Genomic DNA, 22,009 nt, shown 5'->3' on the forward strand with positions numbered 1-22,009 from the left:
GAGAACCAGGCTATCCTGCCAACATTCTCCCCGCCTCTCCACTACCAGCACAGCCCCCCTCACCCCTCAGCCCAGGGCTGTGATCCTGCATAGCCGGCATAATGAAGCCATATAAGCCTGTTATTTGCTGCTTTACGGCTTGTTTTATGAAGGTGAGCTGACAAGCAGCTCCCAGAATGGTTCCTGTCACTTTAACAGACAGCATTACCAAGAGAATGGGGGCATTGGGGAGGGAGGGCAAGGCAGGCTGGAGAATGGGCCGGGGCCTTTATGTTAGCCCTGCCATGGCTTTGATAGGTAGAGGTCTGGCTGCAGGCTATCACTGGTACATTTTACGTCTTCCACCTTTTGTCAGGGGGACATTATTGACGTTTGACCTATGTTCTTATTCCCACCTCCTCTTCACTAATCAATTACCACATCGATCCATTAATCAGACAGGGTGATGGCCAGTGAAAGGGCCCGTGGGTATGTGTGAAGAATTGTGGGAGAGGCCTCAGGCTATCGTGGAGGAGGGCCTTCACCTGTGGAGTGCACTGCTAACAACAAGTAGCAATAGCCATTATTTTAGAGTTATTTCTCAGTTATTTATTTTGCAAGGAAAGATGTTTTTCTCCATAGGAAATGCGAAAGTATGAAACGCTTTTGTGTGAAAAATGATTTATCAATGTTAGCAAAATTAAGTTGATTTCTCAAATTGCCATGTTTTCACAGAAATTCCTCTCATGGGTTCACAGAACTTCATGGATAGATTTTAAATAAAGCTTAGCCATCCATTTAAGGTGCCACACACACAATCACACACATAGCTGTGTGTGCCTCCTCCTCATTATTTATTTATTTATTTCCTAGAATGATAAATAAATAAAAAAACAAAGTTGTTCCCAGCCTCGAAACCAACAGGGTGAAAATCGGCAGGAAGTGTTCCTATTAACGAAGCGTTATTTAGTATGACTTCTGAAACCTTGGCACAAATATCAACAGCCATTACACTGTGTCACTAAAAAACAAGGATGCTTTTTGAATGAGAGCATGAACATGTTTTTGTCCGTCTGACTGTTTCCATGGAGGTTAGGCAGTAGCATAATTGTGTTTAGGGCACAAACAGAAACAGATCAGACACACAGACAGCCAACAGATCAAAACGGAAGCTGCGGGAGCGGAACCCACCACGCTTTGATTAGGTTTGGTTTGGTTTCGGTTTGGTGTGTTCAGACTAAAGCCATCACCCCAGTCCGTCTCTGCCCTTGCCAAGATGCTTGCCAAAACAGGGAAAGATTTGGGAAAGAAAGTTAGAGAGAGAAAAGCTGTGGGCTGTTATAGTCCACCCCCCTCAGACTGACCAGGGTCCAGCCGACAGTCACCCAGCTCTTGTGGGTTTAGTGAATTGAGAAGACACTTCTTGTGTGGATTTTTCAATTCTTCAACATGTCATTTGGCCGGGAGTGCTATTGTCCCCTGCCCCTTTTCTCCCTGCTCCTTCTGCCGAGACGAGTCGTGTCATCCCCTCGTGATCAGCACTTTTGTTGCCTTTGTTTTTGGCCCTACCTCAGAAGTCCATCTTGTCTTTTATGTCCCTGCCTTTCATGCATAAGGGAACAGTTGTGGCCTGTTGTGGGGCTGTTCCACTGCATTTCCACCAGTGGGGCTTCCTTTCATTCTCTTCAAAGTACTACAATGGGGCTCTGAAGGCCTGAATGGCCAATGCAGAGTGCACAATCCTACAGAGCCCGCTCATTTTGTTTTGCCAGAGTCAATAAAAATGCTAAGTTAAAAGCTAACCCCCTTATGCCCTCCTCGAATGGAGCGACTTGTTTGACCTCCCCTCTCAATTAACTTTTAATGATAAATTCATTGATTTTGTTTTACTGTCATCTGAAGTATATTACTCTGCACACAAATAATGTTACATTTTATTACTTGTACTTCTAATTTAGTCCATACTCTATCATGCATACACACCATGAGCTATGCAAAAATAAATGCTGACTAGAATGGATTTATAGAGTTGTTTGTAACTCACAGACAGGGAGAGCGAGAGATAGATAGCTGGACAGAGAACTACCATCAAAATTGTCATCAAAACCAGCTTATATCTATTGTAAATGGTAGTCCTTGTACCTTTTACAGTCTGACTTTCCCCTGTCCTGAGACCTAGATAAAGACATCTCCGTTCTTCTTTAGGAGTGGGATTTAACTAGTTTTATGTTGAGGGATGAGAAAAGAAAAGAAAAAAAGTCTGCAGTCGTCTCTGGGCATTACAGCAAAGGCCTTGCATAAAAGCATTGTGTGCCGATTTGTGAGCTTGGAGAAAGCCGGGGACTTTGAGAAGGATTACAGGTAGGCAGACATTGGCTGCTCAAGATAACCGCCATGACTTCATCCTCATTGTGTAGATTAAGGCATAAAACCCAAACTAATGAGACCAGAAAGGGGGAGAAGACATGGATGGGAGGAGGAGTAAGGGGTATTGTTGATGGTGTGGGACATCCTTGTCACTGGAATTAGCTTTTTAAAGCGAGAAGAGGAAGATGTGGGTGCAAAGGTGATATAATCTGAGGAAGTGAGGGAAAAAATGGATGCACCAATCTCTGCAGCAAAAGGAAATGTTACATTTAGCTCAGGGGCTGAAGCCTTAGGTTAGAGTGGGTAAATCATGATCTCTTCTGCCTGTATTGCAGTTTTATTATGTTGCTTTCTTAACAGCTCAGAGCAAATTGAATGTCTGGTGTTCAATCAATTGTGCATTTGATAGCATTGCCAAACAGTCAGTTCAATAATAATGTTAGCTGGGCTTTTGTCTGAAAGACCAGCCTCCAGTAAACTCTGCAGCCTCCATCCGATCTAATCTGGAGGGGGACGGGATGCTCATCCCGAGCTCCAACTTGCTGGAGGGCAAGCAGAGAAAGCAGGGGGCAGAGAAGAGAAAAAGTAGAATAAAAGTGTTTGATTCTTTCCTTTCCCTGTCTTGGGTGTCTCTGGTTAATTTTTCAGCATTTCTCTGCCATCCAATTGTGTCCTCAGACCTGAGGCAGTGTGAAAAAAAATCCATGCACATGCTGAGAGGAGGGCCGTGTTTGGGGAATGTTTCAGCTTTCTTTTTATTTAAAAAACAAAAAAGTGTCAGACAGGCATGTGGACACGAAGCTAGGTAAATATTGATGACTTTTTGACCATTTTATTTCCCACCCGCAGACTGCTTTCTGCACACGGGAGAGCCTGTTTATGCTTCAGGAACATCGATTTCCTCCCTACTCTTTATTCATCTTTATTTTCACCAAATTTAATCTTGAATCTTAAGCACCACAGACCTCAAAATGTAGTTTGCATATTAAGAAGAAGCTGATTATTGTGGGGTAGAAACACAGATCTTTAATTTTGTGCATTTTAGACACAGCTTCTGCCTGCGCCACCATGCTGGAGATAATTGTGGAAATCTACATATTGAGAGGGAGGCTGTCGTCAGGGTCTGTTTTGGAGTGGGCCTCTTGTTATCTGCTATAATTCATGTGGTAGGATGAATATTACCACCTGAATTAGGCTATTATGCTGCCAGGTGGAGGCCAGTAGAGTTACATGAGATAGTGATTATCACGTCATGATAATAAAGCAATTACTACAGGCTACTCATAGTACAATATTGACTACCAGACCATAATCAGCAGTGGCTAGATATTATTACATAGATCTTATGTCAAGTTGAATATTTATTAAGATCTAATTTACTCTTCCTTCCTGTTTCTATCAGGCAGACCTGCACTCCAGCTGGAGAGGACCAGGCTACATCCATATTTATGCTATCATTTTAAAAGGCTTTTAGATGGATTTTTCTTATGTTCATGAAACCCCCTTCTTAAATAGTTAGCCGTTTCTTAGTGACATGCTATTTCCCTTGACTACAAATATTGATGCACCTGTCTGGATTACATGACAGGAGATTTCAGAGATAAGGAGATGAAACTTGGAGGGCTGAATATGGCCAAAGTGATACATCAGTGACATAGTTGTGTGAGACTGGTGAAGATAAGATTTGTAGTACAATGATTTGTGGTTCAAGGTGGATTTATTGTAGTTAGACGCCACAGAGGAACGTACAGTGGGTGTCAGATCATCAATGGTTGCTCTGCTGGATTGAAGATCAGTTGCTGGTTCTACACCAGTGAACTGCTTTGTCCAAGATAAACTTTGGTGTTGGAGGAAGACAGACACAAATCGGCATGTAAAATGCTGCTCAACCAGCAGAGAGACTGTCCATACTGTAGAGCAAATATAAGACTAAAAGTTGACGGCAGCAATTTCTTATGATGGTAATGCTTACTTGTTAAACAGCAGATCTAAATATGACATACTGTACTGGTCTGCAAAATGTGCCTCAGGAAGGCCCATGTCTAGTCTAACATAGAGTTCACCACATTTTACCACATTCCTCCTCCACTCATCCTCCCCCTTTAATGCCATTGGGCCCGAGTCTACTGCTGCCTCTCTGCTAATGAGAACCAGTCCCATTCAGCACCATATAAACCCACTAACACACACTTACCTCTGATCTCAGACCAGTAAACATAGTCACTGTGGCCAGGTCCCACCACTTTACAGCTGCTAATTTAGCCACAGAGCCCTGTGTTATCATAACCTTTCATGTAAAAAAGAAAGGAAAAGAGGGGAGAGGAAAAGAAATTGGTAACGTAGGTGCATATGGTACTTTGGGGACTGTTAAATATATAGAACACAAGTATATAGTGATCTAATAATGGGGGAAATGTCCACCAGATGTGGGATGGTGTATATAAAAATATCCAGATTGCATGCAGTATATGGAAGTGATGTGTGTATTTGATGACGGTGCCTAGATCCTCATTGGTTACAGCTCTGCTCGAATCTGTGATATTTATAGCTGCCTGGCGTTACAAGCAGCCCCTTTGGGCTTTTATGGGAAATTTGAAATGTTTAATGTTAGCCACCACTTCTGACATTTAATCTATTATTTGCAAAGTAAAAAACTGAATCAATCAAATGAAAGCTGTTCATTGATGTGGTCACATTTGTGTTGTACTGACCAGACATATATAGCTTTGTGAGTGAAAATAAGGGACACAGGTGAAGAAAATTGATTCACATCATTTCAGGGTATTATACAAACAAACTCTCAATTAATGTAGGTTGCTACTTAACATATTGTCGAGGGTGCATCTTTATTTTGTTTTCAGTCCACACAATCTTGGGAACATCAGAAATATGTAAGGTTTCCCAGAGTGAAACACAGCAAAATGTGGCTTTCCCACCCAAGTTGACACACTAATTCCAGTGGAGAATTTGACTTACAGCTCTGGAAAAGAAATGCTCTGCAAAAATGGATCAGAATTGTGGGCTGTGTAGAAAAAGTTAAGATGTAGACACACTGGAAAAAAAGATTACTTCAAAGACACCACAGCCCAGCAGCAGTTCACAGTAAACCGGAGCAGTAGTGCATCACTAAGGCAAGACCACCTTTCTGAGAAGATGGCATTCAGTTTGTTAAAAGTTTTAACATTCATGCAGTTAGAAAGCCTTCACTGGATGGAACTGGTTTCTTGTTGACCGATGGTTTTTACCTTCAAGAAGCATTTCACTCTTTCTTCACAACAGGAAATAACACCACAATATATGGTTATATCATGTATGACTTTTGTACAGCAGCTTAACCCATTGACGCCTAAAACTTCCTGTAAAACCTCTGGGCGATTTTAAAACAAGCCCCTAAAACCTGAAGTTTTTCTGGAAATTCAACAGAAGTGTCAACGCTTCTACTAAATAATAGATTTTTCAGCCTCTGTAGCAGATATAAATGAAATTCAAAAAGTATTTGAGAGCTTATACAAATACTACAAAACGATGTATCCGCTTTCCAGGCTTCAATGGGTTAAAACAACCTGTATGCACATTTGTACTTAACGGCTCCCTCTAGTGGCCATAACATGTTTGAAGGAATGCAGAAGTGATGCTTGTAGTTTAACTTAGGGTGGTTAGAAAGTGTCTTAGATGGTTTTCGTAACTTATCTTCTGTCTGTGTGCAGCTACATCATGTTTAGATCACTCTTTAATAATGTCCAGTGTTCATGCACTTTGTGAAACCACAAGTCAACGTTGTTATTTGAAGTTGCAAAACTACGTCCCGCTTTATGTGACTACCTCAGTTCTGGTTGTTATGTTCATTTATTTTACTTTTTAAACTATCTTTTCCTAGATTAAACCACATACTTGTTTTTGTTCGTCTTGATATAGAGCTGAAACAATTAGTCAATCGATTTGTTGACTGACAGAAAAATGCTTGGCAACAATTTGATAATTGAATAAAACTCATTTTAGTTATTGTTCAAACAAATATTCTCTGGTTCCTGATTTTTTTAATTTTATACTACGTTCAATATTTTTGGGTTTGGGACTGTTGATTGGACAAAACAAGACATTTGAAGATAATATTTACTTTTGGCTTATGGAAATTTTCTTCAGATCTCGTCTGGGTTTTTTTTCAGGAGAACAGAACAAAGTTAGTGTTAGACTTTTGCCTCTTGCAGATATTTCTGTGCCAGGATGGAAAACAATATGCCAGCCTAATTCCATTTTCCCCTTTTAGTTGCCAGTTTACTGTAAAATGAGACCTCCTGCCAGCTATAAAAGAGCAGAAGGAGGTAGCACAGTGGAATTAAGGGGGAAAAATGCTGATTTTGGTCTTTGTTATTGACCTCTGCTTCTGGTGTCTTGTCTCTCGCCAACCTCAAGGCACCTGCACTCCCTTCTGCAGTTCTCAGTTTTCTTCCTTCATAATGAAACCTACTCTTAAATTACAGCCCCCACCATTTTGTACTTCACTTATATTATAATATATTTGCCTTTTAAGTGGTCACTTAGCATGGTTCTTTAACACTTGCCCCTGAGCGGTATACAAAGATTTAATTTAGGTCTCAGCAACCCCTACCACTCAGCACTCCCACCTTCATCCTCTTCTCCCTTATTTTCTTTTCTAATTTTGCTGTATATGTTTTCCCTCTCTTCCCTATCAATTTGGGCCCTGTAGCTTTTTCTTCCTGAGAGAACTGTTAGCTCTATCTTTTTTTGTCACTGGTCTACAATTTACCTGGTGGTGTGCCAAAGCCGTTCCACTAGCCTTTGTCATATTTCCTCACAAAGCTTTTTGTTAGTACTGTTCCCAGTCTAAATAGGCTCTATGTACCTGGAAGCACTAAAATGCTGGAAGCAACCTGAATTGGCTTTCATTGTTGCTACAACCGCAACATCTCAGAGCAGATTAGGCCTGATTGGGACTGGAGGGCATGTGGAAGCGTAGTTGACAAGATTAAGTGGCCATTGAAGTGACTTTTGCTCCTTTTAAGAGAGCAAAAGACAAGAAGAGGGAATTATTCAGCCCCCTTTTCAACAGAAGGACCCCCTCCCTTCCCCCTTTCTCTTGTCTTCCTTAGGCAAAGAAGGACACTAATTACAAATATGATCCCTTGAAGGACTTCTGAAACCCAGCGAGAGTTGGTGGTGGGAGAAGCTGTTTCTTGCTGTAATTAAATATACTGTTTCCGATCCTAAACATTTAACTATTCATTAGGGCCAGTTGTTTCAGAGGCCAGATTGACGGAACAAATAATTAAGACGTGTGCACAATGAATGTGATTATTGGTGTGCACAGTTGTGTGGGTGTGTGTGGATGAGAGGGGAAGCCAAAAACACTGTGTGTGTTTGTATGTGAACCCTTGACACATTTGAATGTGTGCGCGTGGAGGTGGGAGATGTGGTGATGAGCATTTGAGCTGGTCAACTGATTGTTTGTTTGGCAATCCAAGTAAATAATTCTTATTTTTATGTTGTCAGGCTGGAAAACACCATCAGTTTGGAGCAAGCATTTGCTTTTAAATGCTTCTAAAAACACGTATCACAACAGTGTGAACTATTTTAATCATGTCTTTCCATTTCATTAGGGAAGCACAATATGGACATTTTTCATCCAATACCGATACCTGATAATTATTTGCTTCGTATGGACGATACCAATAAAATACTCTGTAGTTTATGCAGACCTGAGGTCCAGAAGGGCTAAAATGGATGATTCAATTTTCCATGGCTCTGACATCACTATTGTTAACACAACAGAAAGAAAGAAACAAAAACATAATTTGGATTTTATGCAGCATTTTGCCTTTCAATTAAAATATATCTTAATACTAAATATGTGTTTTGTTGGATTGCAAATCTATTTTTTCCCACATACTGTATTAGTGTGAAGATGTTAAGGGAACAACAACAATTTGGCTCGTATTATTATAAATTCTCCATTATCAGCCGGTAATTTATCATCCCAATCTATATCTTGCTAATGTACTTCCCACCATTGTGTGACTATTGGATAACGGTCATCTTTTAAAATAGGTTTTGCAGCTACAGTACAAGAAAATAGAGTTTGGCTCTTTAAACCATTAAGGACAATAACACAGCAACTCTCTAATTTTTCCATGACTCAGCTCAAGCCACTGCTGACCCGCCTACTCATTCACTTCCTGCCCTGCCTAGATATTCAGCAGTGTGGCGACATTAGCATATGAGTGGCTCAGTGTTTGGGTGAGTTTGTTCCCAACAAAGGGAGCCAAAGCACAGGTCAACGTCTCTTATCCACTTCAATAGACAGCTGAAGGGCAAACAGAGCTCCCAAAATGAAAAGCTTCCAGACTTTCGCTCTAGTTTGGAGAAAGAGGCCTCCTTCTGGATCCTCACGTGTAACATAAACGCTATAGATAAATATGAAGATGAATGCAGCAACAACCTTTAATTATTCATTGCCCTTAGCCCTGTATTGATACTGTGTGTTCTTGTGAGTAATATATGCACCAAAGACATGTATTTGTGTATACTGTCTGAGTGTTATGTATATTTATGAAATGTACAGAGACTTGTGTATATGTCTGTGTGCCACCGTGTGCTTATGTATTTATATTTGTGTTGACAGGGAGAGCGGTTGGCTCCTGCCCGCAGCCTGGCAGTTGTATACGGAAGCATGGCGTTATCACCATCACTCTGCAGGCCCCTCACTGCGCTACATACCCCGCAGGGCGGTTCTCTACTGCCCTGGAAATGATGAGCGAAAATTGAGGAAACTCGCCTCTCTGGATGTCGACTGTGCCGTCTTGGACTGTGAGGATGGCGTAGCCCTCAGCAAAAAGGTACATAAAGACACAGATGTATAAATGAAATGCAGCTTCATATGAAAAGGTCAGCAAGGAGCACACAAACACACATGCACAGCTGTGTGATCCTGGCTGATTTTTAATTCCAGCTCCCTCCTTCAGACAGGTGCTCGGTCTTAATCACTGAAAGGAAAACTACCTAAGTGAGATGTTTAAAACAAGCACATTTCACCCTATTATGATGGTATAAAGGCAGTGGTGGCCCCCTATCAGAGTCCTTTAAAACAAGGTGACCATGTCCCACTGGGTGAGCAGCGGGAAAGCACCAGATGCAGCAGGTTAAAAGCATTCTCCCTCCGCCCACACGGCCTCCCCATTGGCCCTGCTGAACTGCCCATGAAATTGTGATTGGAGAGTGGGATAAAGAAGGGGTCCGGGTAAAAAGTTAACTAACAAAGGTTTTTAAGTCATGATAATAAAGATGATTGATATGGCTGGAGGCTGTTCCTGTAGTAGACAAAGACAATAAGATGATGGCCTCTGTGACTGACAGGCTAAAACTGTGACCCTGCGATGGAGTTGGTGGATGTCAGAGCTTCTGTCTTTATTATGTGTTAGATGGGAAATGTGGAGAGGAATGCAGCACTGAAGCAGCCATTCAGGCTTGAGGAGAATTCAGATGGTTGATGTCAGCCTGTCAGCATGTGACAGGTCCATGTCTCAATCTTATTTCAACAAAAGTATCCTGCTCCAACACACTTATTTCTTACACCACCAAACTCATTTCACATAAAGCTTTAGACCTTATTTAAGTATAAGTGTAAAGCCTGAATTTAACAGGAAACTATTTTTGATTACGATGTGATTCATGCTTTTTCACTGCCTGGAATTACATGGCGAGTTGTACCTGTAGAGGATGGCAATGCTGTCAAATATAAAAGAGAAAATAACATTAGGTCAGTTGATTTGTATTGTGCCTCTCTCAATGGTTTCCTGCTTAATAATCCCATTACTTTCTCTCTCTCTGATCTGGCAACATTAGCGCTACACACTACAAGCATGGCATCAACTTTTAGCCATTTCTTTGACACCATAGGTCCAGGTTAGCTTTAAAAGAGTCAGTCACAGTGTGCAGAAATCCTGTAACCTATTATGTGTTTGCCAGGTCATACTGTGTAATATAAAAATTAGTTATTTACTCAATAACATAATGCACCTTTCCTACAGGCACCCTTTCTTCACTTCCCACACTCTCAGCTTCTTTCTCCACTGTGGCAATTGGAAATCCATGGGGGTGGATGTGTAGTTATAGCTTCCCTTAAGATGATATTTTTTTCCTCTTGGATAAATAGTGCTTCTAGTGCGTGTTCCCGTTTGTGTATGTGTGTGTAGGTTGGCAGGAATATCCCTCAGACATTTTGGATGTTAATTTTTATGCTTTGGCATAATATTTTTTCACTTTTCCACTAGGCATTACAAAATAACAACAACAATTTAAAGAAGGAAATGCTATTTGTTTGTCTTCTTTGTTGCAAACACAGGGGGATATTTACTAGTATTTGCCGTCTCTCTTTAGGCACTTAAAAGTAAATTGCATTTGCCCAAATTTAGTCAAATCACTCACTGGGGAAATACTGTGTTTGGAGTCGTGCCATATATATTTGATGGTGTTCCTGTTACAGTTTTCACATTTTATGTTTCCCCTTTCATACATGTAACCTAAAGCACATTTTTACACTAGCAGTTTATTTTCCTAAATGTGACTGTGTATTTTGTTTGTAGTGCTTCCACAATGCCAGTGATATACTCAACAGCACTGCTCCTGAACACATCCTGAGTAGACACTGATGGAATACTAAAGCTACCTTTGCTTAGCTGCCATCATGTTGCTCACTATGCTACATGTGAAGATACCATGTAGAATCTGTGGGCATAGATCTATTGGACACATTTTATTACTGCCTGGTGACATTTTTTTCAATTAATAGATGCCTAATCGGTCACTTCAGAGAATATCTATTGTTTAGGATCATGCCACAGCCCATTGACTTTAAGTTTTATTAGTTTTCACTTCTCTGTTAAGGGCTCATAGTGAGTCCAGTCATGTACTTAGCTTTAAAAAATAAAAGTAACCACTTAAATGCTTATAAAAAGAGCAACTTAACTATTTGGTACTTCTGTGATTCAGCTCTTCTCTTTGCTGTGATGTAGAAGTGTACTTGAGGAATCTCTTTTAAAAAAAAAGGTCCTTCATGGCGACCCATGTAAATCATGCATGCATGTTGCTGTACCCTTTTTCATCTTATTGTGTCAATAAATACCCAGCTGAATAGAAAAAATGTCTTGACACTAAATTTAGAGCCCATAACAGTAATTTGTGGTAAACTTCCTAAACAGTAACTGCCCTAGAATGTCAGATCAAAATCTGTTGTGAGACAAACTGGATTCTTAATAAATGGGAGATTTAGCTTTTACACTGTGAATGTGTTTGCACTGATAATTTCTACAGTGTATACTGTAGCTGCTTATATTTGCCATGACAACCTCACAGTTGGCACTGTGTGTTTGCCAAGAATTGTCGGGCCCCAACAATGGTCTAGTAATGCATGTCTGTTTTTCTCCAGTGAGAGAGAACGGAAGAAAGCAGAGACTGAGCTTGCTAAATGCCATCCTGAACCTCTGTGTTGGTAAAGGCAACAATGAGTTAGGTAAATTGTGAGGTTAGTTACCGGGTCTGCATGGATAGGCCTTAGATGAGGCTACTGCCCACAGCCACCCTCCTATTATGTGTTCATTAATGTATTCTTTTCATTATCTGTCACCTTCACCTTAAAACAGGGGAGGATATTCATGACAAAAAGGTACACCGTGAAGGTCAGTCTACCCCCTCCCCTTGAAAATTGAAATCCGGCAGTGCCCGCTTTAATTGCCTGCCGCTTTGACTCCAAAAATGTCTGCGCTCCATCTTGGCAGTAATACTGGCTGCTTTAGAGGCAGGAAGATGAGAAAAGGAGTAAAGGGTAGGAGCCACCCAGAGCTTGCTAACTGTCACCACAGACCCAGAGGGGAGAGAAGGAGGAGGAGAGAGGGGAGGGAAGACAAGGCTGACTGCTCTAACACTCTTACACATATCATCATATCTGTATGATCAGTGGGGTGGAGGAAGAGGGAGGGCAGGTTGAAACCCCGGAGCGGAACTGACGGCTACACCTGTCCTCTCTCCTCCTCTCTCCCTCGCTGTCTTGTTCTTTCATTGTCCCTCTGGCTCGCTCATCTCCCCTCACCAGGGTCCTCAGGGTTAAGATTGTTTATCTCTCTCTCTTGTGTTCTCTCTCTGTCTCTCTGTGCCCTATGGTCCAGTATTCCTCCTGGTGTTTCTCTCTCTCCCTCTCTTTTCCCCACATGGGTCCCTCCATCCTCCCTGACTCCCCCCTGCCTCCCTGCCGTAGAGATTCTCTCCTAATCCCTGGAAGTTTGGAACTAATGAACTAACTGCTGAGCCGCTGCCACGGAGCTTGGTCCCAAACTATACTGTACTTCACACTCGATTTCCTCTCCAGATGGCATGGTGGCGCGGCCGACACGGCAGGGAGCACCTCTCACACACCAGCACGCGCCTGCAAACGCACACGAGTGCACTAGACATGCAGAACACAAACATGCACACACCAGTGTGCAAGTGTGCACATGTAGACACGTATTGACAGGCACATGCACGCAACCACATACACATATTGTTACAGTCTGCAGCCCACTGTACATCAGTTAAGTATGATAGGGCATCAGTGTCCTGCATTCATCAGTACATTAAATAAGCAGTGCCACTTATTAGTACTTAATAAGAAAGGTTAATAAACCAGCTATAATACTGATCAACCCTTTCAGTAGCTTTTATTGGGCCCTTGTGGAAGCCAGAAACCTTTCACTCCTGGATTTGACTGTTTTATGAGTACACAGATGTGATTACAACCAGCAGACATACATGATTTGCCATGTTTAATTGATGCAATTTATGAAAAGTTACTGCTCTGATTTGTCTTGTTAAAAGGAATTACTTCCTGGAGGAGATATTAGAAACTGTTCATAGAGATAACAGATGTAATTTTAGCATTCTTCATTAATTAACACTTGTGTAGCTGCTACCCGTAACAATAAGCGCTGTACACTGCATGATATGAAGCTGCTGAAAATTCTAATTATTAACGATCTTCCATGTCTTCCATAAAAGGGCACCATTAGACAACAGATCATCATATAGTGTTATTTTATGCAACAAGACAACCTACAGCTAGAGCAATTACTTCAGTTAGTTTGTGGGCTCCTGATCATGTCTTACCAGCCACGAGCTGCCATGAACGTAACGGATAGACCTACTTACCTTTTGTGATTTTTATCCTCCTTGTGTGGTCAGTCCTTTCCCATTACCATGGCTTCCTCCTGCAACAGATAATGGTCCCTGTACAGCTCAGTCACTTCATTGGCTTTGCAATGACTTCCAATCCATGTTGTCTGCCTCATATTTCAGTAACGATTTTGTCATCATCTTCTTCGTAATACTTTTCAACATTGCTTTTTTTTATTTTCAACCACAGAGAAAAGTCTGTTCCTGTTTACACCAGCACATGCATACCCATTTCATGTGAATGGTCATGTAATATACGTTTTCTTGCATGTTTATATGGACGGAGATTGTTTCTGATATGGTGCTAAAACTCTTATGTGGGTGGAATGGATATCATTTTTGTTCTTAAACACCTGAGTTGACATATCATTGGCAAAATTACAAATGGAAAGGTTTTTAGTGTGTGACATCATATTTACTTGTCATTAGTAAAACTTCCATTTCTTTTACTAAAAGGGGTTTCTGTTTCTGGCTTTACTTTGTGCTGAGATCTTAAATTAGCAACTGAGGAACCAATGGTTCATTGTGAATGAGGTTGTGGTTCATTCAAAAAGTTGTAAACCCTCACTGTTGGACTTTACATTACTTTTTTCTTCTTTTTTTGTTGGTCTTCCTCCCTCCCCTAATAGCACTTCGAGCTGCTGGTCCTGAGACAAACCTTAGTAGTTGCAGTGAGAGCAGCTGATGGAAGAAGAGATGGCACATTGTCGAGTGGATGACTTTATTACAGTCTATTAACTTTTTCTGGGTGTCGTCAATATGTGAGCTACGGTCTATGCATGAACTGCTTCTGACACCAGAGATTTTCAACTTAACATAAATTATGCAGCCAACTGTCAACTGATACATGACCTCAGTTCAATGCTCACTGTGTTATTCCAGAGGACACTGAAAGATCTGCTCTCCATTTAAGTGGATTCAAATGACTAAACTCTTGACAGAAAGAGCTCCTGGGAAATAATGTTAGCCAGTTGAATTATGAATACTGAACATTTGTATTTAGTGTGTGCGTGTATTTACATCCGTGTATATACATGTTCCAGTGTGTGTGTGTTTGTATACTTGTGCGCTCAACACCTCAGAGGACCCAGGAGACTCGAGAGAAACTCCCAGTCAGGCTGCCAAGACTCACAAACGGGATGGGAGCTGCTCAGCCAGAAAATAGACCCTGTCCCAGCCAGATCAGAAAGACCTTCAAATCCAAACCTCGCTGCCTGTCGCAGTGTATGTGTGTGTGTTAAGTGTCATGTTTCGGGTATCGATTGGAGTCCTTTGGGAGAGTATGATAGGCGAACGAGAGGTCAGGGTGCGTAGGAGAGTGATGACAGCGATGTGATTAGCATTGGTTGCTCAGGAGCGGAGAGGGCTTGTCCGTGGTCGGAGCATGCAGAAAGCGAATTTAAGGAGTAAAAGATTTAAACATTTATTCTCATGTGTCTTTTTAGATAATAATTTAACTCAGAGATTACATTTGAGCTTTCGCTGGCCTTTTTTGAGTATTTTTTGAAAGGCATACGTAGCAACTGATCCAGATACCGCGGGTTATGGGTGAGGATTGAGGCCGATCGAGGGATCGGAAAATGCTGAGACACGGAGAACAGAGAGGCCCTCTCTCCCTCTCTCATTATCCTGTTACACTCCTGTGTTTTCACTGGCAGAGCCGAAGCCCGCAACGCTCTGTGCTACGTGGGCCGCGCAACGCAACACTTGGAGAGTAACCCCAGTAGGAGGAGTGATGATGGAGAAGGCGACGAGGAGAGAAAAACATGAAAGAATGGGAGGAGAAGGAAAGGAATGGAGCGGTTGTCGACGAGCGAGGGGGAAAAAATAAGCAAAACTAAACGTCTCATTTTCGATGTATATTCTACGACTGCAAAAACAACTAGAAACAATATAGATGAAGAAAAGGGAAATAAAAACAAAAAGGAAAATAATTGTGTGACACATTCGAGGTTAATATATTTGTCATAGTAAGTAACTGAAGTAAAACACAACATGGGGATAAATCAAGTTTAATACGTTTTTGTTTGGATTTTATTTTATTTACCAAAAAGAAGCTCCATATTTAGCAAGATCAGAAACAGTGTGTGCAAGCCTCCAGTGAAAGCTCTGAACAATCTGGTTCTCCATCGGCCCCAGTACGCGGTCATTGGCCATTTGTTGTCAACATGCAAATAGTTGCACTTTTCACATGTGGGCTCAAGACACATGTTTGCAGTTTACTTGTTGTGTTTCACACCTTCTTCACCTTATTAGCACCTTGATCACATTAACTTATTATGACACCAAATTGAGAAGAAATCCATCCTCACCAGGATCTGCCTGGACTTTTATCCTTTTATCCTTTTTTGTATTTGGTCAACTTCCACACAGTTTTCCTCCTTTATGATGCATGCCATATGGTTGGGCTTGGCAATGACTGATTATCACAACAGTATCATACAGCTTTTTGAGAAGTGCCACTACAGTGCAGTTACAGTCATTTTCTGGCTGCAGTGGCAGTGCAGAGACCTAGAAACACTGACCAATCAGAGCAGACTGAGCTTTTTTGGAAGGCTGGCTTAAAAAGAAAAGAGGGTGAATACAGGCATATTGAAACACAGTATGGGAAAATTTATTCATTTTTTAAAGCAAGTAAACATGTTCTTGTAGAAACCCAAAATACAAGAGTGAATCTGAAAATTAGTTTAACATTTCCCCTTTAAAAGAAAGACATCATGTTATGCATAATGAGTCCTGTGTTAGTTGTGAGTAGTCTGGGCACACAGTAAATTGGGCAGACTTTATTGGTGTAGACAGCTGTACTGGGAGTTGCAAATGAGACATAAACCGCGAGTACACAAACTGATGTTTAATCACTAATGAACAAAATAATTTTAATTATGCAGAATAGATTATATATGTAAAAGATACTGAATGACGAGCCTTACCTTCGTTTTCTTCATACAAAATGGAAACATAGCCTTGGGAATTAATTTCCCCAAAACATTGTAATGCCGCTTCTAATGAACTGTAACCAAAGAGCTGTAATGAGATCTTTTCATGGCTAATTAAAGTGAATAAATAGTGTGTAATAACTAGCTGTTCCTCCACCTCAGGCTGTCAGTTTTGACCAACAATGACAAGCAGGTTTCACGATTTACAATTCCCTTCTTCTCTATCCTGCTAGTTATGTCTTGTTGTCTGCCCTGACAGGATAACGGATAACACAGGGTGCCAGCAACTGACAGAGTGAAGGCCTGAATCTCCGTCTGCTATGTCTCAGTTATCAGTGTAGCCTGAATTAGTCAGTCATCTCCAGCTTTTCTGGAGTGCAGCGTGCCACTTGTCAAAACCCATCCGCGATGACTTGAAGCTCGCGAACACACACACACACACACACACACACACACACACACACACACACACACACACACACACACACTGACAGAAGACAGATGAACAAATGTGTACACAGTCACACTTCAGGCAGGCAGCCTTCACCTGCGATAGTCTACAGCTCATTTTAAATGGCATCGCGAGTTGCACAGCAGGATGCAAAACGCCAGCTCTCGAGGTAAAAAAAAAATAAAAATGGAAAAACAAGTACGCTCATTGTGACTCATAAGTTTCCACTCTTTTCACACAAACCATAGATATATACACTTCCAGAATAAAAGACACAGCACTCTCCAGTTTGGAGGCACTATGTCAGTGATAAAGGCATGATCCACATACTGTACAAGATGTTTTTGAGAATGACATGGACTTGTTGGTGTTGTAAATAATTATGCATTTTGCTGTTTCTCTGGATATTGATACCCACATTTGTTTTCTTCCAGAAAAACAGATTCTCTGCATCATCTAATTCACATTTCATGTCATGCAGAATGTTTTTTCCTTATTTCTTTCCAGTATATACAGTAGTAACCGCTGCCCTGAGATCTAATTCAAATTGAATGAAGGGACAGAGAGTGTGAGTCTTACTCCCAGAGTCTGTCCAGAGGCTGTGTTTGACATTGCTTGTTTCAAGCCGCATGACGGTAGGGCTGGACATCCGTGATCTGATGCTGGAGCGGAAAGCTGTCCCGCTGTGGACTGTACACACATCAGTTTGGACGCTGCAGTCTGATGTGGTGTCTACAAGGCGGTAGCCATGCTGTGTCACGTATACACAGCACTCCGTAGGATCCTGAGCGTCAAGGCTCAGGCTGTGTGTTAAGGAGCTGACCTCGCTCTTTGGAAGGTCAGCCTCTCTGCACTTGAAAAGCTTCTCGTGTGCATCTATGCATTCGACGGGCCTGCCTGCCTGGCCAACTGCTCGCCCGCCTGCCTGCCTGTGTGTCAGCTTCTAATGATGAGGATGATGGAGGGAATCAAAGAGGAGATGGAGCTGACGTTGAGGCGAGCTCTCCATGGGACACCAGGTGATTGGGGAGGGAGCTTTGAAGCAACTTGTTGGATGGCTGTCCATTAATGTAAAATATCTCCTTTTCAAAGGGCTTTATTCAAGCTCGGAGTAGCGGAGCCCATAGGGGTCAAGGTGTCTGGTGGATAATATCTCTCTCACTTTACAGAGAAAAGAGGGATAAAAGACAGGATAGTGCACAGTGACCTGGCCTTCTCCTGAGCCATTCCCGGCATCATGGTTTCAGAAATACTGTCGCAGAAGGAGAAAAGTGCAGGAGACAATCCTTGCAATGGGCGGTCTCTGGTTACATTAAAAGAATTTTATACATGCAGGCTGCAAGTTTCAGGCTGGGGTTGAAGTGGGAGACCCAGCCCTCTCCAGTCCATTTGATCTGTGAATGTTATAAACCATGCTTTTTGATCATTCCTGGATCGCTATTTATTTAGTTTGGTCAGGGATGTGGAATGTGACTCCTGGCATCATGAGGCAGCCAGCCGTTCTCACAGATCAATTTTCTCCTGTCACCATGAACTGGGGAGGGACAGACAGAATTTAATCCACCAAGTAGCAGGTTTATGAATAGTGAATTATGGCTGCGTAAATCGCTCCATCCGTTTTAAGTTACCACAGTGCAGTTACGGGTCTGTCTTGGCCTATGAGAGCGACGGTAAGACCGAGTTACACAGAGGTTCTAACAAAACGTAGTCGGAGATCACAGCGCTCTCATCATATGGTGTGACAATCCCTCTTGTCTCATTCAACGAGGCAAAAGGCAGACACAGATGACACACAGCAGTCCAGCCGGCTCATGACCCCTATTAAATCCGAGCAAATCTTTGATATGTACTTTGATACCATATTTTATTGATACTGGAGGGGTGTTCGTAATATCAAGTACAGTTCTGCATTCCAGAAGATCAGAGCGAGGGCTGTTTTGTCTCAGAAGCTGTCCCTTGAGGGGTCCCCATAAGCTCTCATACAACTGAACCTGGGTTGACTTTAGTACACTTTAGTTTTTACAAGAGATTGTGATGTATGGGCTCTCCATGTTGTATCCGTTTACAGTTTATCTTTCGTGCAGACGCCCCAATAGTTCAGTGATTGGTTTACCAATGATCAGATCCAAAGTATTTGCATTAGTTGCATTTCAACAAAAACTATGTGATTTTCTGCCGCTATTGCTCTCTCAATGAAAACATGATAAAAGAATGAGCAAACCAGTAAAAACACGTGTGTTCTCCAATGCCGTTCAGTACACCAACAAAGCAGCTCAGCTAGTTTCTCTGTAAACTTAAGATCCCAGACGTCCAATGTCAAAAAATCCTTCATCCCTTAAAAACGAAAACATTCTGAGCTTGCTGAACATTGTTCTGCTGTTATAATGTTACCATACCGGTTAGCCTAGTGGCTGGCACGAGTCACTTGTCATCATAGCACATTGTACTAAGCTGTATTGACATTAAAATATCATATGAATAAATTTGATTTCTACTGGATTACTGTGTTGCAAAATAGCATGCAATTAATGAAAAAAATATGCTGTGAGTAATATACTTTGTATTGTGTTTCCCATATTTCCCTGGAAGTGAGAACAACTAGAGGGGGTAAAATATATGGGTATATAGGATATGAAGCCATTAACAAGCGCCTTTTATCTTGAATAAGATTACAGATTTCTGTGTTTGAACAAAGCTGGAAACATTTGGGATAATGCATGTACACAAACTCAAAAAAAATAATAACATAGGCCGAGTCGTTTAAAACATTTTGGTGCAGAAATGTTGCTCATAATATTCCTTTTACACATCTCCAAAACCTTTCTGCTACATCAGGTAATTTGTGTCAGTTTCAGAGTATTTTTTCTTTTATAATAGAATTCTTTAGTAGTATAAATGGACATGGGAGGGGGAAAAAAAAATCCCAATCTGAGCATCTCCACAACACACACACACACACACACACAGAAGCACTCAAAGGCTCCAGCCTCTGATCTGACCTGACACATCCTAAGCTACCGTTTCCTCATGCTGCTTAACTCAGACCACATTTCTCCCAGAGAGCCTCTCTGCTCTCACTTGCCGGACTTCTCTCCCCATTCCATCCCTCCATTCCCGTAGCCCAGCATCTGGTTTGAATATAAGCGGCGTGTGCTACTGTGTTACTGATAGAAGTTGGGACTGTAGGTTTCTTTCTTTTCATCCTCCTCATCTCTCTTCCTGCTCAGATCACACAATGCCTGCATTGAGAGAGAAAAGTTCAGTGTGCAGCGTCTGTTTTGTTGATTTGTGTCTTACTGTATATAGATAAACTGCTGTGAAGTCGGAGGAGAGTGCAGGTGTGCTGTGTTACTTTGCGTTTATTTTTTTTTAACATGTTAATGTTTCATCTTAATATTATTCATTCCCTATTGATGTACGCTTCATAAATCACCCACTATGATAAAACATTTTTTGTGTTTGCAATGCATTGTTTATTTTTATGGTCATGCTTAATGGTCAATATAATTTATGTAGCCACATTTCCTTGGAGGAAATTGGACATTTTATTACATTCTTCAACAATTTAGCGAGTGCTTTTTTCTAAATGGAAGTGATTTGAATGCATACATTTTTGTTTATCATATATTCCCTGAGTCATCACATCTCAAAGTAACTCCACTAGCTTTAAAAATGTTTTGAATCTGAACTCTTCATTAGTGATTACAAAGTGCAGTCTTACCAAATGCATCACATTAAATCATTTTATGTTCCTATGTGCTGCAGACGGAGGCCAGGGAGACCATTCCCAGGATGTTGGCTGAACTCGACCTGGGGCGGACGGAGAAGTGTGTGAGGGTGAACTCTGTGTCCAGCGGCTTAGCTGAGGCTGACCTGCAGGTCATCCTGCAGGCTGACGTTCTGCCTCCTGCCGTCATGTTGCCCAAAGTGGAGGACACGCAGGAGGTGCAGTGGGTAAGTTTCAAAATATACCAATCCTAGAAGTGCTCCTGTAGCTTTTACGAGTCAAAGAAGGCTGAATGGAGTCATCCAAAGATTTTTCTCTTCCTAAAAAAATTAAACACAAAGTTGCACAACATGCAAAAACTAAATAAGACTGAAAATACCCATGACTTTTCTCTCTTTTACCTCTGGGTGTCTTTTAAAAAACACAGCGGTGCTCTTACACAAACTCATGAAGTAAGAGGAAACCACGGGAATCTTCAAAGCAATCATAACAAACTTTTCCATTTCCCAGTAAAAGTGGGAATCGATCCCTGTGGCAGGACTCAGGGACAGACGGCGTGTTTTTCTTGGCCGCTGCTCAAGAAACGGATGACATTTCTTCGGATTAGCTTCAGAAGCCCGATAGCTTTCTGTAACAACACAACGGTGCCTTCTGCCACCGCTGAACTCACTGAAAACTGCCTTGAACAGTGTCATGTTGTGGCTAAGAATTAATTTAATCAAACTTAAAGCATCTTGTCCGTTATGTATGAGGAAGATCACAGACAGATAACTAGCAAGCGAGTCTGCAAATCCAGCAGCCTTAATGTCATCACCTCTCTCTAAAAGTCTTTATAGATGTATCACAACCTCAAATATCACAGTGTTTTGCACTCTTATAATTGTTTTTGATACATGAAATAACTTAAACAACTATAAAGTGATTTCCCACTTTTATTGTTGCCAATGTTTGTTCTTATAAATTGCAATTTGTTCATACTAACTGGACCCGTGCCCTAGTTAAGAGGTGTTTGTCTCGGCTCTGCCATCCCTCTGGCTTTCTATAAAGGGGCGCTGTACGGATGTCAGGTCCCGAAAGGTCAGGAGACAGTGACATCATTAATGCAGGCCTTTCTGATCAGCTCCATATGTCACTTAACAGGAGGTACCAAGTTACTGTCTGCCTCCTTTACCATTTGTGTCTGAATACAGTTCAAAGGTGCCGTATTGAAGTTAAAAATCAGTAACGCCATGAGTTGTTTCTTGTCTTTTTCTCTCTCTTTTTGCACACGATTTAATAGGTAACAGTTTTACTAAGCTTTTTTAAATGGCTAATTCACTTTTATTATTG

The 22,009-nt window shown here is 41.4% G+C and overlaps 1 protein-coding gene across 2 annotated transcripts in view; it reads left to right on the top strand.

The window, feature by feature from the left end:
• Positions 1-22,009, top strand: part of clybl (citrate lyase beta like) — a 59,054-nt gene that overhangs the window by 22,457 nt on the left and 14,588 nt on the right. For both annotated transcript variants that reach the window (XM_059343518.1, XM_059343517.1), the window contains exons 2-3: positions 8,987-9,200; positions 20,719-20,907. In XM_059343518.1, coding sequence (XP_059199501.1) covers positions 8,987-9,200; positions 20,719-20,907 — 403 coding nt within the window. The remainder of the gene's footprint in view (positions 1-8,986; positions 9,201-20,718; positions 20,908-22,009) is intronic.

This window comes from Centropristis striata, chromosome 10 (genome assembly GCF_030273125.1).
Source record: "Centropristis striata isolate RG_2023a ecotype Rhode Island chromosome 10, C.striata_1.0, whole genome shotgun sequence".
Taxonomy (NCBI): Eukaryota; Metazoa; Chordata; class Actinopteri; order Perciformes; family Serranidae; genus Centropristis; species Centropristis striata.